Genomic DNA, 18890 nt, shown 5'->3' on the forward strand with positions numbered 1-18890 from the left:
GATAGCGTAGAAACTTCTACGAAAGACTATCATCCACAATCGAATTACTTGGGTTGTGGTATCTTAAAACTTCTTAACATCGTTTTCTAAGTTGTGATTTAGTCCATACGTGGTATATATTAGACAAAAAAGTTATGTATAGTTAAGTCTACAAATAATTACGAATAGATATGGACTTTTTGTACGTAGAGAGCCAGAATTGAAATATGGGGGTCGCTTATATGGGGGCCATATACAATTATGAACTTGATATGGACCAATTTTTGTGTGATTGGGGATCGATTTATCTGAGGGTCATATATAACTATAGACCGATATGGACCTAGTTAAGCATGGTTGTTAACGACCATATACTAGCATAATGTACAAAATTTCAACTCACTCGGATTATACGATTATGGACTGATATGGACCACTTTTGGCATGGTTGTTAAATATCATATACTACCACCACGTACCAAATTTCAAGCAGATCGGATGAATTTTGCTTCTCCAAAAGGCACCGGAGGTCAAATCTGGGGATCGGTTTATATGGGAGCTATATATAATTATGGACTGATAGGAACCAATTCCTGCATGGTTGTTGGATACCAATGGGAAGAATTTTGCTCTTCCAAGGGGCTCTGGAAGTCAAATCTGGGGATCGGTTTATATGGGGCCTATATATAATTATGGACCGATATCGGCCAATTTTTGCATGGGAGTTTGAGGCCATATATTAACACCACGTACCAAATTTCAACTGAATCAGATGAATTTTGGTCTTCCAAGAGGTTCCGGAGGTCAAATCTGGTGATCGGTTTATATGGGGGCTATATATAATTATGAACCGATGTGGACCAATTTTTGCATGGTTGTTAGAGACCATATACTAACATCACGTACCAAATTTCAGCCGGATCGGATGAAATTTGCTTCTCTTACAGTCCTCGCAAGCCAAATCGGGGGACCGGTTTATATGGGGGCTATATATAACTATGGGCCGATGTGGACCAATTTTTGCATGGTTGTTAGAGACCATATACTTACACCATGTACCAAATTTCAGACGGATCGGATGAAATTTGCTTCTCTTAGAGGCCTCGCAAGCCAAATCGGGGGATCGGTTTATATGGGGGCTATATATAATTATGGACCGATGTCGACCAATTTTTGCATGGTTGTTAGAGACCATATACTAACACCATGTACCAAATTTCAACCGGATCGGATGAAATTTGCTTCTCTTAGAGGCCTCGCAAGCCAAATCGGGGGATCGGTTTATATGGGGGCTATATATAATTATGGACCGATGTGTACCAATTTTTGCATGGTTGTTAGAGACCATATACTAACACCATGTACCAAATTTCAGCCGGATCGGATGAAATTTGCTTCTCTTAGAGGCCTCGCAAGCCAAATTTTGGGGTCCGTTTATATGGGGGCTATACGTAAAAGTGGACCGATATGGCCCATTTGCAATACCATCCGACCTACATCAATAACAATTACTTGTGCCAAGTTTCAAGTCGATAGCTTGTTTCGTTCGGAAGTTAGCGTGATTTCAACAGACGGACGGACGGACGGACGGACATGCTCAGATCGACTCAGAATTTCACCACGACCCAGAATATATATACTTTATGGGGTCTTAGAGCAATATTTCGATGTGTTACAAACGGAATGACAAAGTTAATATACCCCCCATCCTATGGTGGTGGGTATAAAAAATCGGTTTCAAACCACTTACGGCAACCTGGTTGTAGTGAACTGATTTTTTGCAAAGCCACAGTTTTTAATTTTTCTTTTTATACTCTCTACCGTAGGGTGTAACACATCGAAATATTGCTCTAAGACCCTTTAAAATATATATATATATATATATATATATATATATATATATATATATATATATATATATATATATATATATATATATATATATATATATATATATATATATATATATATATATATATATATATATATATATATATATATATATATATATATATATCCGATCCGGCTGAAATTTGGTACATGGTGTTAGTATATGGTCTCTAACAACCATGCAAAAATTGGTCCACAAAGCAAATTTCATCCAATCTGGCTGAAATTTGGTACATGGTGTTAGTATATGGTCTCTAATGACCATGCAAAAATTGGTCCACATCGGTCCATAATTATATATAGCCCCCATATAAACCGATCACCAGATTTGAACTCCGGAGCCTCTTGGAAGACCAAAATTCATCTGATTCAGTTGAAATTTGGTACGTGGTGTTAATATATGGCATCAAACACCCATGCAAAAATTGGTCGAAATCGGTCCATAATTATATATAGGCCCCATATAAACCGATCCCTCCGGAGCCCCTTGGAAGAGCAAAATTCATCCGATTCGGTTGGAATTTGGTACGTGATGTTAGTATATGGTATCCAACAACCATGCAGGAATTGGTTCATGTCAGTCCATAATTATTTATAGCCCCTATATAAACCGATCCCCAGACTTGACCTCTGGTGCTTTTTGGAGAAGCAAAATTCATCCGATCTGGTTGAAATTTGCTACGTGGTGGTAGTATATGATATTTAACAACCATGCCAAAAGTGGTCCATATCAGTCCATAATCATATATAGCCCCCATATAAACCGATCCCGAGATTTGGTTTTGGAGCCTCTTGGAGGAGCAAATTTCATCCGAGTCAGTTGAAATTTGGTACATTGTGCTAGTATATGGCCGTTAACAACCATGCCTACACCCTCACAAAAAATCGCTTCTGTAACATATACTCCCAAACATATTTTGCTTCAAGCATATACATTTTTGGGTATTGCCCAAACATTTATATGTTTGATCTCTTCCAATATATAATATGTTTGAAAGCATATTGGTCTAAACAATATATGTTTGGGTAGTCTAAGTTCCAAACATTTTGTATTTTTGCATCCAAATTCAATAATGTTTTCCAAAAAACAATATGTTATTATGTGAACATATAATATGTTTGGAAGCATTTTGCACCCAAAAATATTATATGCTTAAAAAAATTCTCCCAAACAATATTATGCTCAAAATTTTATTTATTTATTTATATATTTACAGCCATAATGAATTATGAAAATAAACAGGTAATATAGGTGCTAACAACATAGGTTTTCGACCTGAATGCTCAAAATTTTGTTTCTGCCTAATTGTATATTCCCTCACATCTTTCTCACTTCCACGAGATTTTTTAGTTCTTAGCACCTTTTTCTGTAATACGAACATTGTAGAAGAAATTATTCAATTTTATGATTTTTTTATTTTAATTTTACCTTTTGCCGGACGGGGATTCGAACAGCGGACCACACAGTTTGTAAGGATCAAAGAAGTAGCTGATCAATTGCCCAAGGGAAAATAAAATGTTAATTTTGTAATAACAAGCAACAACCACCAACTTAATTCAATATCGCTCCCTGTTAAATAGCGCTCCAAGCTACTAAACACATATATGTTTATAGGCTATTACTAAATTAATATATGTTTGCATCCAAGCATATTATATTTACAAACATTTTATGTCCCAAACATAATATGGGAGCAACTCTAGTTTAGCTATACCTCGTAAAAAAAAAATTTTTTTTCTTGGGTCGATAGAGAATTAAATTTGACATCGAAATAAAAAGTAACCGGTTGGCGGTCGCAACCGGTTAACCGGTTATTCGGGCCTAAAGTGTAAGCAAATAATCGTTTTTAGTGAACCGATTACTTTAGAATATACATCACTAGAAAGCTAAAGGTACGACCTTTCAAATGAGGTACAACTTGAGTTCATCCGGTTATCAGTTTAGGTTTTAGATGAAAAAAATACGTTTTTTGAACCGGTTTTTTGACAAAACCGGCTTTTAATCCAAAAACGCTCGATGTAAAGGTTCAAAATTACTAATTGCATTGTGTAGCTAACACTTCTATCTATCCGTCAATGTTATTTGCAAGCCGATATCTCCGTTAGAACCGGATATATTTGATCTGAAATTTAATTGTAACCGTAAAATTTGAATTTATCGTTAACAAAACCGGTTTTAGTAAACCGATTACTTTAAAATGTACATCACTAGAAAGCTAAAGGTACGACCTTTCAAATGAGGTACAGCTCGAGTTTATCCGGTTATCAGTTTAGGTTTTAGATGAAAAAATACGTGTTTTTGAATCGGTTTTTGGATTAAAAACCGGCTTTTAATCCAAAAACGCTCGATGTAAAGGTTCAAATCGCACGATTTTTTTGAAAAAAATTTTCATTTTGTCTTTTCAAACCGGATATGGGTAGGATCTTGGTAATATGTGTAATTGTAGGAATAAGAAAGCGCCGCAGGCAAAAATTTCTTCAAAAAAAATCGCGCGATTTTTTTGAAAAAATTTTTTTATTTTTTAAACCGTATATGGATGGGATCCGGGTAATATGTCAAAATATAGGAATAAGAAAGCGCCGCAGGAAAATTTTTTTTTCAAAAAAATCGCGCGACCCGTATATGGATATATAATACTTAATATCACCGGTTATAGTAAAGATAGCAGCTTGACTTTAACCTTGACGGAAAGGTAGAAGTGTTAGCTACACAATGCAATCCGTTATTTAGTACTTTTATATGGAGCAGTTTTTGAGATATAAGCTTATTTATAAAAAACCGGTTCCGAAAAATACAAGTTTTTACCCGTACAGCTGGAACGGATGAAGCTGATATAACGGTTCATACATCATTTTAAAGGTCTCTTCAAAACCTTTCTAGTGATGTACTTTCAAAAGTAATCGGATCTAGAACCGGATATATTAAGGATTTTTAACTTACACTTTAGAACCGAATAGCCGGTTATCCGGTTACGACCTCCAAGAAAAAAAGTTGTTGTTGTAATCCACTCAAAGAGTACTACCATCTGTGAAGTTTTGAAAAAATCTGAGAGGTATAGCTAAACTAGAGTTTAGCCGTTTTTATTCGATGGAGGAGGAGGAGGAGTCTGTAAAATATTTGAAAAATTATTCCATTTGGAAAATCAAAAATTGTTCACCAATATACCTTTCACAATTTTAAGCGTAAAATCTATGTTTTCAGAACTTTATTTTCGTTTTTATTTAAATAAAATATAACAAGCTGGTTGCGCTTGGCGTTTCACAAAAAATAAAATGGCTTTTGTAAAAGTAGTGATGGCAAAATACATGTATGAAGTACATTTTGTACTTTATGATATGCTGCCCCCCATCACAGTAGGATGGTTGTAGTGACATTTACGAGTCTGTGGTAGCGATGAAGATGAAATGGAACTTTGAAATGCTGGCAGGGTAATATCATGCAATTTTCTTACTGATTTAGTTTTCACATTAGCGATTTTAGCGGCTAAACTCGAACTTAATACTCACCTTTAAGGTGTAATAACTATGTTTTCAGCACTTCATTTTCGTTTTTATTTAAATAAATTCCAATAAGCTAGTTGCGCTAGGGGTTTCACAAAATATCATTGAAAATACATTTGAAAGCATGCATTTCTTCTATGGTTGATTCGCCTTCCAGCAGTCGCTTTGATTATGTTTCACACACTCATATGAATTCAAATTAGAGTTGCCATTGGTTTCGTCAACACCATTGACGTTTATGCACATGTTGCTTACGATTTGTTGGCTTATCTATGATACTCTCTATGACCACCCCAATCCCCAAAAAATGTCAAAACGGGAAACAAAACGAAAATAAAAGAAATCAGTACGAGTCGGGACTTCGGGAAGGATAAAAGGATAGTAGACGCAGGGCTCCAACGTTTGGAGTCTGTTTTAATAAATTATTACGCGCTCAATGAAATAAAACTAACGAAAATTAACACAAACGCTCGATGAAATATAAAAAAATAATTGTGACGTCATAGAATTTATCAAAACATACATTGCATACCAGTGAAAACAACAACAAAAACTATAGAAAAGTTCGTGGAGCTTTACATAAACCCGAAAAACATAAGCAAATTTAAAGTTAATAGCAAAAAGATCAAAGTATTTGATTCAAAAACAAAGAGAAGTTTTCAATAAAATGTATAATTCACAAAAACTGTTGAGCCACTTTGGCCGAACTTTACTTAAGCAGCAGCAGCAACAACAACAATTCTACATTAGTTTGCAGCAACAACAAAAACAAAGTCTATTGACATTAGCATGCTGCTCATCGTCATTGCCGCAGTCAACGTCAGAGAACACCATGAATAAAAATAATAATGACAACAGTAGTAGGCATAGGCCTTCAACTTCATTGTTGATGTTAAAAAAACCCGCCGCCGCCGCCACCACTATTAAAAACTATTCCAAATTTACTGCCGCCCGTGAATCTTTACCATTGGGCTCGCATCCTCTGTGCGAAGAGAGAGCCTTAGATCTTATATCAAATCTTAAGGAAACTGAGTTGGCTGCCATTAAGCTAGCTTTGCAAAAATATGAGGGAAAAAAACTTAAAGAAGGATTTGAAGGTAAGTTTGTTGGGGGGGAAATCAAGACAAGACCAATTCTCTAAAACGTTGGTGCATTGGTTGGTGTACGTGTTTATCTATTAAATAAGAAATTGATATGTATAAGTTGTGATAACCAAACGAAAATTGCCTGGGCATCTGAAGTACATATAGCTTATCAATTTCATGCATTGTTACTGCATTGTGTATCTTCGATTTCCAGTAATTGATGCCTATCGCAAACATAAACACTCGCACACACATCGATATCCATATTCTCTTTTCCTTTGATGTTTAAGAATTTCTACGTTTTTTTTTCCAGGGTGCGTAGATGATGTGTGTTTAAATGTGTGAATGATTGTTTATTCTCCTTTTTATTTGCCTCAGAAAAAGATGTTTATCTCTTTTCCTTTAGAACGTCGACAATTTTGTGGGAGAATAAGCATTGGCATTTCTTGTGTCATTACATGTCATCATATCCAAGGGAAAATAGCTATATAAAGAACAGAGAAAACTGACTTCTACTACACTTTAACCTACCCCAATCAGAACATCAAAGTTTACATTCAAAATACGTAGAGGGGTCAGGGTTGGTAATACTTAACTGTTGTATTCCATACACCACAAAAATTAGTGAGGCATGTTATGCTCATACCTCATATGAATATTTGTAGTTAGCGACTAGAGGTGTGCACGTGGGTAATATTTTACTCACGCTCACGCATACTCACGACGGAAAAATCTTACGCACGATTTTGCTTGGTAGGTCTCACGCTCACGCGTGACTGACTCACGAAAAATATCGTGACTCATGAAAAATGTCGTGACTCACGAATAATTTTGTGTGTAATTTGCCCGAGGAACATTTCTGAAATCATTAGCACGATTAAAATCGAGACCGTTATTAAACTCTTAACATCGTAGGTGTCACTAAAATTGTATATGAATTTAACTCTTAAGCGTTTTATGTTGGTGAGCGGATTATTTTCGTGAGCGTAGTTCGTTACTCATGCACACTAACGAAGATATTATTTTCGTGACTCACGACATTTTGCTTGGTTAATCACGCACACTCACACTCCCTGAGTCGATATAATCATGTCCGTCTGTCCGTCCGTCCGTCCGTCTGTCTGTGAACACATTTTTGTGATCAAAGTCTAGGTCGCAATTTAAGTCCAATCGCCTTCAAATTAGGCACATGTTCCTAATTTGGATCAGAATAGAACCCTATTGATTTTGGAAGAAATCGGTTCAGATTTAGATATAGCTCCCATATATATCTTTCGCCCGATATGCACTAATATGGACCCAGCAGCCAGAGTTTTGCACCGATTTGCTTGAAATTTTGTACAAACATAACACTTAGTCGTATAGTCAAGTGTGCAAAATTTGATTGAAATCGGTTCAGATTTAGATATAGCTCCCATATATATCTTTCGCCCGATATATACTTATATGGACCCAAAAGCCCGAGTTTTATCCCGATTAGCTTGAAATTTTGCACAAGGAGTACAATTGGTAGTATAGTCATGGGTGCCAGATTTGATTGAAATCGGTTCAGATTTAGATATAGCTTCCATATATATTTTTCGCCCGATATGGACTTATATGGCACCAGAAGCCAGAGTTTTGGCCCAATTTGGTTGAAATTTTGCACTAGGGGTACAATTAGTATTATAGTCAGTGTGCCAAATTTGATTGAAATCGGTTCAGATTTAGATATAGCTCCCATATATATGTTTTTCTGATTTCGACAAAAATGGTCAAAATACCAACATTTTCCTTGTTAAAACGCCACTGCTTAGTCGAAAAGTTTTAAAAATGACTCTAATTTTCCTAAACTTCTAATACATATATATCGAGCGATAAATCATAAATAAACTTTTGCGAAGTTTCCTTAAAATTGCTTCAGATTTAAATGTTTCCCATATTTTTTTACTAAAATTTTGTTCCACCCTAGTGCAGATTTAAATGTTTCCCATATTTTTTTACTAAAATTTTGTTCCACCCTAGTGCATTAGCCAACTTAAATTTTGTGTCTCTAGATTTTGTAAAAGTCTATCAAATTCTGTCCAAATCGAGTCATATTTAAATGTATGTATTTGGGACAAACCTTTATATATAGCACCCAACACATTTGACGGATGTGATATGGTATCGAAAATTTAGATCTACAAAGTGGTGCAGGGTATAATATAGTCGGCCCCGCCCGACTTTAGACTTTCCTTACTTGGTTTTATTTATCATTACCTTTATTGAACTAAATACACACCATTTTGGTCTATCACCGTTTGCCATTTTTTCCACTGGATACATTCAGTGTTACCATTGTGCGTCTTTAGTCGCATTTTGCAACCTGGCGACTTTTTTTTAAAATATGTGAAATGAGCGACTTTAGTCGCATGCGTGCGAAGCAATTTTTACAAATGGGAAATTGTCGTGCGCCTTGAATGGGAGCCATGTCCATGAAATGATCCGCCATACATACAAAGAGCCATGGATTCACATCCAGTTTCGACCAAACAGTAAAACGTTTTTCAGCGGTGGATGCTGAGGGTTTCTAAGCTTCCTTAAGTGCGTCATCGCAATGTAAAACGTCGGTTAAACTCGGCTATAAAAACTATTTAGGTCCCTTGTCATTGAGCTAAACATGCAATGGGGCAGCACTCATTATTAAGAGAGAAATTAATCACGTATGGCATCACAATGGACTAAATACATATATCTAACCTAAGCGATGTTCTGGTTTGTTCAGTCGTTGTTTTATTGCATACCATTTCAACAACTGTCAGCTGATCTTCTGTTGTCAAACAATTTTTTCTACAATGCAAATACATATATTTCAATCTAAAAGCGAGCGTTTTTTTAGAAGAGGTACTTTATTCAAATCTATTTAAATACCTAATAGCAGTGAAGTTTTTTTTTCTAAATTTGGTTTGATGAAACACAAATTAAAGCCTGCGAATATATCTTATTAGGCTTAAATTTACGTGATATGGATAAAGAAGATTGGATTCCAAGTAACGACTTAGTAGAAAAATAAAAACATATAAGTCGCATGAAATGTCTATCAATATCTAATCCAAACTGGGCCTGAATTGATTAATAAGAATTGAATTGAAAAAATAAAACTATAAAAATTATAAAATTAATGAAATGTATTAACGTTTTAATGGATTTAGTGTTGAAATAAGTTGGTAAAATATCTGTTGATGTTAATGGACTGTTCCTTTACTATTTTTGTGTTGTTTTAAGAACATTTTTTTTTGTAATAAAAATATTTCACAAATGTAAGCGACTTGTTTAGCATTATGCGACTTTATTGTGCGATCTGTTTTAGAAAATGAGACTTTTTTGCGACTTTTTCAAAATTTCGAAAAGCAACACTGGATATATTATTCCATCGGTATAAAATATTTATGGTTTCTCGGCGAGAAACTGTAAGTTCACAGGTTTCTCTTGAAGCTTTGCAATTTGTTACTTTACCACGTTAAAGGAGTAAAGTATGCCGAGGGAGCCACTGTAGTGTAATGGGTTGCATGCCCGCCTTGCATACAAAGGTCATCGGTTAAATTCTAGTTTCAATCAAACGCCAAAAAGTATTTCAGCGGTGGATTATCCCCTATGAGAAATTTTAATGGCATTTCATAGGTTCTCAAAACTTTATTTCTACAAAAATTTTTATTTCTATAGAAAATTTTGTCAAAATTTTATTTCTACAGAAAATTTTATTTCTATAGAAAAATTTGTCAAAATTTTATTTCTATAGAAAATTTTATCAAAATTTTATTTCTATAGAAAATTTTGTCAACATTTTATTTATATAGAAAATTTTGTCAAAATTTTATTTCTAAAGAAAATTTAGTCAAAATTTTATTTCTATAGAAAATTTAGTCGAAAATTTTATTTCTATAGAAAATTTAGTCGAAAATTTTATTTCTATAGAAAATTTAGTCGAAAATTTTATTTCTATAGAAAATATTTTCAAAATTTTATTTCTACAGAAAATTTAGTCAAAATTTTATTTCTATAGAAAATTTTGTCAAAATTTTATTTCTATAGAAAATTTTGTTTCTATAGAAAATTTTGTCAATTTTATTTCTATAGAAAATTTTGTCAAAATTTTATTTATATAGAAAATTTTCTAAAAATTTTATTTCTATAGAAAATTTTGTCAAAATTTTATTTCGACAGAAAATTTTGTCAAAATTTTATTTCTATAGAAAATTTTGTCAAAATTTTATTTCTATATAAAATTTTGTCAAATTTTAATTTCTATAGAAAATTTTGTCAAAATTTTATTTCTATAGAAAATTTTGTCAAAATTTTATTTCTATCGGAAATTTTGTCAAAATTTTATTTCTATAGAAAATTTTGTCAAAATTTTATTTCTATAGAAAATTTTGTCAAAATTTTATTTCTATAGAAAATTTTGTCAAAATTTTATTTCTATAGAAAATTTTGTCAAAATTTTATTTCTATAGAAAATTTTGTTAAAATTTTATTTCTATAAAAAATTTTGAAAAAATTTTATTTCTATAGAAAATTTTGTCAAAATTTTTATTTCTATAGAAAATTTTGTCAAAATTTTATTTCTATAGAAAATTTTGTCAAAATTTTACTTCTATAGAAAATTTTGTCAACCTAAATATAGAAAAGAACTGTATTACATTAGCGAAAATATGTTTCCTGATCACTTAACTATTCCCAGTGACAATTTTCATTCTTGCATACACTTATTTTACTTATTTCTTCTCTTTACTCCAATGTTTGCCGTTTATTTTTCAACAAGTGAATGACCTTCTAGATACATAATTTACCTATGACTCCAAGATTTATGTCATACCACAACTATAGCGTACATGTCCCATTTTATGTATTTCATTATTGACCCAGGTTTCCTGTTATTTAATGCTTTCCCAACACTTAGCCAAACCACCCCTAGAAACATAATGCTACACAGACACACACTGATTTTTTTATTAATTTCCAGGGCTAAGCACGTGCCTTTGTTTTATTTATCCCCATGTGTGTTCGTGGTTATTTACATATCTTGGAGTATTTTTTTTTTGGTTCAGTATTCCTATTGTACTTTTCATTTTGTTTTTCTTCATGGGGCAATGTGTCAATCTGTCTTTAGTTGTCTTAGGACAAAGCTAAAGGAGATGAGCACTGGATAGTCTGACATTGGCCAAGACGACAATAGACCTCAGATGCGCGGCTACAAGTAATAAATCATAAGAAAGTAATTTGTGCGTGATACCACAAACCTGACTGGTAATAGAATCTCCTTGAAAAACGTAAAATGGCTCCACCACTCATTGTGATGGCTGGTGATACATAAATCTCTCGTGAAAGCGATATTAAGACAGCTACGCTATTTATGACAGAGTTAGTAGTATAGCTGTAACAAAAGTGTATCCAATATACAGGTATCCTTTTCTATGTAGTACATACCAACCAGGAGCAACCCTTTTTTCTTCCTTTTTTAAATTACATTGGACATATTAATTTAAACAGTCATTAAATATTCCTTTATTACCTTGTTGGAATTTTAATGAGGACGAGTTAAAAAAATGGTGAAGATTTTGGAAACATGTCTTCTCATTTATTCTCTTGTTATTCACCAAATATTTGCTCTGTGTCACATAAAAACAATCTTACAATTTTATTTTGACCCCACAATAATTTACCACGAAAAACAACACTAAAAAAAATAACAATACGTTTGCCAAAAAGATGTCAGAAAGGACGTGTCCAAAATTAGGTATTAATATTATTAAAAGAATGAGTCAGAGGAGTAGATGCTCTGTTACTCAAATGACTGTATACATACTTTGAAGTGATTCGTTTTTTTTTTTTTTTGCCAACAGAGGAATGTATGCACACAGTAGTTAAAATTTTCTATAAAAATAAAAGTTTCTATAGAAATATAATTTTGACAAAATTTTCTATAGAAATACAATTTTGACAAAATTTTCTATAGAAATACAATTTTGACAAAATTTTCTATAGAAATAAAATTTTGACAACATGTCCTATAGAAATAAAATGTTGACAAAATTTTCTATAGAAATAAAATTTTGATAACATTTTCTATAGAAATAAAATTTTGACTATAGATTTTCTATAGAAATAAAATTTTGACAAAATTTTCTATAGAAATAAAATTTTGACAAAATTTTCTATAAAAATAAAATTTTTATAAAATTTCTTATAGTAAATAAAATTTTGACAAAATTTTTTATAGACAAAAAATTGTGACAAATTTTCTGTAGAAATAAAATGTTGACAAAATTTTCTATAGAAATAAAATTTTGACAAAATTTTTTATAGAAATAAAATTGTGACAAAATTTTCTATGGAAATAAAATTTTGACAAAATTTTCTATAGAAATAAAATTTTGACAAAATTTTCTATAGAAATACAATTTTGACAAAATTTTCTATAGAAATACAATTTTGACAAAATTTTCTATAGAAATACAATTTTGACAAAATTTTCTATAAAAATAAAATTTTGACTATATATAGAAATAAAACTTTGCAAATATTTCTATAGAACTAAAATTTTGACAAAATTTTCTATGGAAATAAAATTTTCTATAAAAATAAAATTTTTATAAAATTTCCTATAGTAAATTAAATTTTGACAAAATTTTTTATATACAAAAAATTGTGACAAATTTTCTATAGAAATAAAATTTTGACAAAATTTTCTATAGAAATAAAATTTTGACAAAATTTTCTATAGAAATAAAATTTTGACAAAATTTTCTATAGAAATAAAATTTTGACAAAATTTTCTATAGAAATAAAATTTTGACAAAATTTTCTATAGAAATAAAATTTTTATAAAATTTCATATTGAAATTAAATTTTGACAACATTTTCTATAGAAATAAAATTTTGACTATGTATTTTCTATAGAAATAAAATTTTGACAAAATTTTCTATAGAAATAAAATTTTGACAAAATTTTCTATAGAAATAAAATTTTGACATTTTCTATAGAAATAAAATTTTGACAAAATTTTCTATAGAAATAAAATTTTGACAAAATTTTCTATAGAAATAAAATTTTGACAAAATTTTCTATAGAAATAAAATTTTGACAAAATTTTCTATAGAAATAAAATTTTGACAAAATTTTCTATAGAAATAAAATTTTGACAAAATTTTCTATAGAAATAAAATTTTTATAAAATTTCATATTGAAATTAAATTTTGACAACATTTTCTATAGAAATAAAATTTTGACTATGTATTTTCTATAGAAATAAAATTTTGACAAAATTTTCTATAGAAATACAATTTTGACAAAATTTTCTATAGAAATAAAATTTTGACATTTTCTATAGAAATACAATTTTGACAAAATTTTCTATAGAAATAAAATTTTGACAAAGCTTCCTATAGAAATTAAATTTTGACAAAATTTTCTATAGAAATAAAATTTTGAAAAAATGTTCTATTGAAATAAAATTTTGACAAAATGTGCTATAGAAATAAAATGTTGACAAAATTTTCTATAGAAATAAAATTTTGACAACATTTTCTATAGAAATAACATTTCGACTATAGATTTTCTATAGAAATAAAATTTTGGCACCATATTCTATAGAAATAAAATTTTCTATGGAAATAACATTTTGACAAAATTTTCTATAAAAATAAAATTTTTATAAAATTTCCTATAGTATTTTAATTTTGACAAAATTTTTTAGAGAAAATATTTGTGACAAATTTTCTATAGAAATAAAATTTTGACAAAATTTTCTATAGAAATAAAATTTTGACAAAATTTTCTATAGAAATAAAATTTTGACAAAATTTTCTATAGAAATAAAATTTTGATAAAATTTTCTATAGAAATAAAATGTTGACAAAATTTTCTATGGAAATAAAATTTTTATAAAATTTCATATTGAAATTAAATTTTGACAACATTTTCTATAGAAATAAAATTTTGACTATGTATTTTCTATAGAAATAAAATTTTGACAAAATTTTCTATAGAAATACAATTTTGACAAAATTTTCTATAGAAATAAAATTTTGACATTTTCTATAGAAATACAATTTTGACAAAATTTTCTATAGAAATAAAATTTTGACAAAGCTTCCTATAGAAATTAAATTTTGACAAAATTTTCTATAGAAATAAAATTTTGAAAAAATGTTCTATTGAAATAAAATTTTGACAAAATGTGCTATAGAAATAAAATGTTGACAAAATTTTCTATAGAAATAAAATTTTGACAACATTTTCTATAGAAATAACATTTCGACTATAGATTTTCTATAGAAATAAAATTTTGGCACCATATTCTATAGAAATAAAATTTTCTATGGAAATAACATTTTGACAAAATTTTCTATAAAAATAAAATTTTTATAAAATTTCCTATAGTATTTTAATTTTGACAAAATTTTTTAGAGAAAATATTTGTGACAAATTTTCTATAGAAATAAAATTTTGACAAAATTTTCTATAGAAATAAAATTTTGACAAAATTTTCTATAGAAATAAAATTTTGACAAAATTTTCTATAGAAATAAAATTTTGATAAAATTTTCTATAGAAATAAAATGTTGACAAAATTTTCTATGGAAATAAAATTTTTATAAAATTTCATATTGAAATTAAATTTTGACAAAATTTTCTATAGAAATAAAATTTTTATAAAATTTCCTATTGAAATTAAATTTTGACAAAATTTTCTATAGAAATAAAATTTTGAAAAAATTTTCTATTGGAATAAAATTTTGACAAAATTTTCTTTAGAAATAAAATTTTGAAAAAATTTTCTATAGAAATGCTTAATGAACAAAACCAACAATAACCAAACAAAACGAATGAAATTTTTCTGTAGAAATAAAATGTTGACAAAATTTTCTATAGAAATACAATTTTGCAAACATTTTCGATAGAAATAAAATTTTGCAAAAATTTTCTATAGAAATAAATTTTTTACAAAATTTTCTATAAACATAAAATTTTGAAAAAATTTTCTATAGAAATAAAAATTTGATAAAATTTTCTATAGAAATAAAATTTTGACAAAATTTTCTATAGAATCGATAGAAATTAGAAGTGTAGACATTGATAGAAATTAGAAATGTAGACATATAGTAGGTCCACAAAGTCCTACCGTCGCATATCATCCCCTCAATTTTATTATTTATATAACCATGTTGAATAAACCATTCACAATCCAAAAATTACAAATTGTTATTGTACCATTTATGAGGCTATGATGTTCCAAGAACAACATAATACGAAAACCTTATATGTGTTATAGAGAATGAATGATATGAACCAGTGGGTAAAACAGGAAAAAGGGACTTGGAAAACTCAGAAATTTTGCGTTAGGATGTCAGACAACAAAACGGTTAAACAAAGATAAAATTGTATGTACGTGTCACATTTAAAAAATCATTATGGGACCATAAAAATCCTACACAAATGAAAGTCTCTTCTGTATCCTCCACTTCCCTTTCATAGGGTGAAGGCGTGAGTTTGGTGGTAACGTAGATGGATAAATGAATCCAGCTACTGATGATAAAAATGCGAATGGAGCATGAAAATATACAACAGTTATAGTAGTAGCAGTAGCTTAAAGGAAATTGCCTACATTGACTTGATGTTAATAATGAGCATTTTAGTATTTTGCGTGAGAAAATGAAGAAGAAGACGGCGGGGACATGATAACCATGATGATGATCATGATGCTGCTGTTTGAAGCACAATGATGAGATTCGTTGTTTTTCCAAATGGCTTTGGTACTACATAAAAATTATTTGTGTACTCTTGTGGCATTATATGGTCCTTTTGTAGTAGTAGTAGGCTGTTATATCTTCCCTAGCTTTATTGTCTATTTGCCAGGAAGTTTGTAGAACTAACGGAAAAAATACAAACAAAAAACAAAAAACATTCTCTCAAATCAACTACCAACAGAAATGTCCGTCTTTATCTACGAAACGCACACAGTTTGACGATGTGATAACAGGATTGTGATGTGGCTGTGAGTGTTCTATGAACATCTTATCTATGTTTCTTTGGACAATTAAATAAAGTTTTATTCGATTAAATGTTATACTGTGCGTAGGTTTTTGGCCCATTTTGTCAGAGAAATGAAGTGAAAAAGCTAATGAACTTGAATGTTAATGAAAAAAACGAATCAAGGTGTACTAACAATCAAATGAACTGCTTGTAGTTGGGTAACTATTCTTGTTAACAGTTTGATTTGATTTATGTTAGAACAAGATTATTAGGTATTTAACTTTGGTTGTTTATGGATAATAAACTAAAAAAATTATTCCTATAGAAAATTTTGTTAAAATTTTATTTCTATAGAAAATTTTCTAGAAATTTTATTTCTATAAAAAATTTTTGTCAAAATTTTATTTCTATAGAAAATGTTGTCAAAATTTTATTTCTATAGAAAATGTTGTCAACATTTTATTTCTAAAGAAAATTTTGTCAAAATTGTATTTCTACAGAAAATATTCTAAAAATTTTATTTCTATAGAAAATTTTCTAGAAATTTTATTTCTATAAAAAATTTTTGTCAAAATTTTATTTCTGTAGAAAATTTTGTCAAAATTTTATTTCTATAGAAAATTTTGTCAAAATTTTATTTCATTCGTTTTCTTTTGTTATTGTTGCTTTTGTTCTTTAAGTATTGTTGTTTTTTTGATTTCAGCTTAAAACCATGCATTGACTAAACTACAAGTGTAGCTTAACCAACAGAGGAAAAGAATGTTTGTTTTCTATAGAAAATTTTGTCAAAATTTTATTTCTATAGAAAATTTTGTCAAAATGTTTTTTCTAAAGAAAATTTTCTCAAAACTTTATTTCTATAGAAAATTTTCTAAAAATTTTGTCAAAATTTTATTTCTATAGAAAATTTTGTCAAAATTTTATTTCTATAGAAAATTTTGTCAAAATTTTATTTCTATAGAAACTTTTGTCAAAATTTTATTTCTATAGAAAATTTTGTCAAAATTTTATTTCTATAGAAAATTTTGTCAACATTTTATTTCTATAGAAAATTTTGTCAAAATTTTATAGAAAATTTTGTCAAAATTTTATTTCTATAGAAAATTTTGTCAAAATTTTATTTCTATAGAAAATTTTGTCAAAATTTTTTTTCTATAGAAAATTTTGTCAAAATTTTACTTCTATAGAAAATTTTGTCAACATTTTATTTCTATAGAAAATTTTGTCAAAATTTTATAGAAAATTTTGTCAAAATTTTATTTCTATAGAAAATTTTGTAAAAATTTTATTTCTATAGAAAATTTTGTCAAAATTTTATTTCTATAGAAAATTTTGTCAAAATTTTATTTCTATAGAAAATGTTGTCAACATTTTATTTCTAAAGAAAATTTTGTCAAAATTGTATTTCTATAGAAAATATTCTAAAATTTTTATTTCTATAGAAAATTTTCTAGAAATTTTATTTCTATAAAAAACTTTTGTCAAAATTTTATTTCTATAGAAAATTTTGTCAAAATTATATTTCTATAGAAAATTTTGTCAAAATTTTATTTCTATAGAAAATTTTGTCAAAATTTTATTTCTATAGAAAATTTTGTCAAAATTTTACTTCTATAGAAAATTTTGTCAAAATTTTATTTCGATAGAAAATTTGGTCAATTTTGTCAACATTTTATTTCTATAGAAAATTTTGTCAAAATTTTATTTCTATAGAAAATTTTGTCAAAATTTTATTTCTATAGAAAATTTTGTCAAAATTTTATTTCTATAGAAAATTTTGTCAAAATTTTATTTCTATAGAAAATTGTGTCAAAATTTTATTTCTATAGAAAATTTTGTCAAAATTTTATTTCTATAGAAAATTTTGTCAAAATTTTACTTCTATAGAAAATTTTGTCAATTTTGTCAACATTTTATTTCTATAGAAAATTTTGTCAAAATTTTATTTCTATAGAAAATTTTGTCAACATTTTATTTCTATAGAAAATTTTGTCAAAATTTTATTTCTATAGAAAATTTTGTCAAAATTTTATTTCTATAGAAAATTTTGTCAAAATTTTTTTTCTATAGAAAATTTTGTCAAAATTTTACTTCTATAGAAAATTTTGTCAAAATTTTATTTCTATAGAAAATTTTGTCAAAATTTTATTTCTATCGAAAATTTTGTCAACATTTTATTTCTATAGAAAATTTTGTCAAAATTTTATAGAAAATTTTGTCAAAATTTTATAGAAAATTTTGTCAAAATTTTATTTCTATAGAAAATTTTGTCAAAATTTTTTTTCTATAGAAAATTTTGTCAAAATTTTACTTCTATAGAAAATTTTGTCAACATTTTATTTCTATAGAAAATTTTGTCAAAATTTTATTTCTATAGAAAATTTTGTCAAAATTTTATTTCTATAGAAAATTTTGTCAACATTTTATTTCTATAAAAA

The 18890-nt window shown here is 28.3% G+C and overlaps 1 protein-coding gene across 2 annotated transcripts in view; it reads left to right on the forward strand.

Moving 5' to 3' along the window:
- Positions 1-5667: 5667 nt before the first annotated feature.
- LOC142223510 (transmembrane protein 65) overlaps positions 5668-18890 on the forward strand; it is a 99258-nt gene continuing 86035 nt past the window's right edge. For both annotated transcript variants that reach the window (XM_075293399.1, XM_075293400.1), the window contains exon 1: positions 5668-6467. In XM_075293399.1, the coding sequence (XP_075149514.1) occupies positions 6038-6467 (430 nt within the window). In that variant the 5' untranslated portion in view covers positions 5668-6037. The remainder of the gene's footprint in view (positions 6468-18890) is intronic.

The sequence above is a fragment of the Haematobia irritans genome, chromosome 2 (genome assembly GCF_050003625.1).
Source record: "Haematobia irritans isolate KBUSLIRL chromosome 2, ASM5000362v1, whole genome shotgun sequence".
NCBI classification, from domain to species: Eukaryota; Metazoa; Arthropoda; class Insecta; order Diptera; family Muscidae; genus Haematobia; species Haematobia irritans.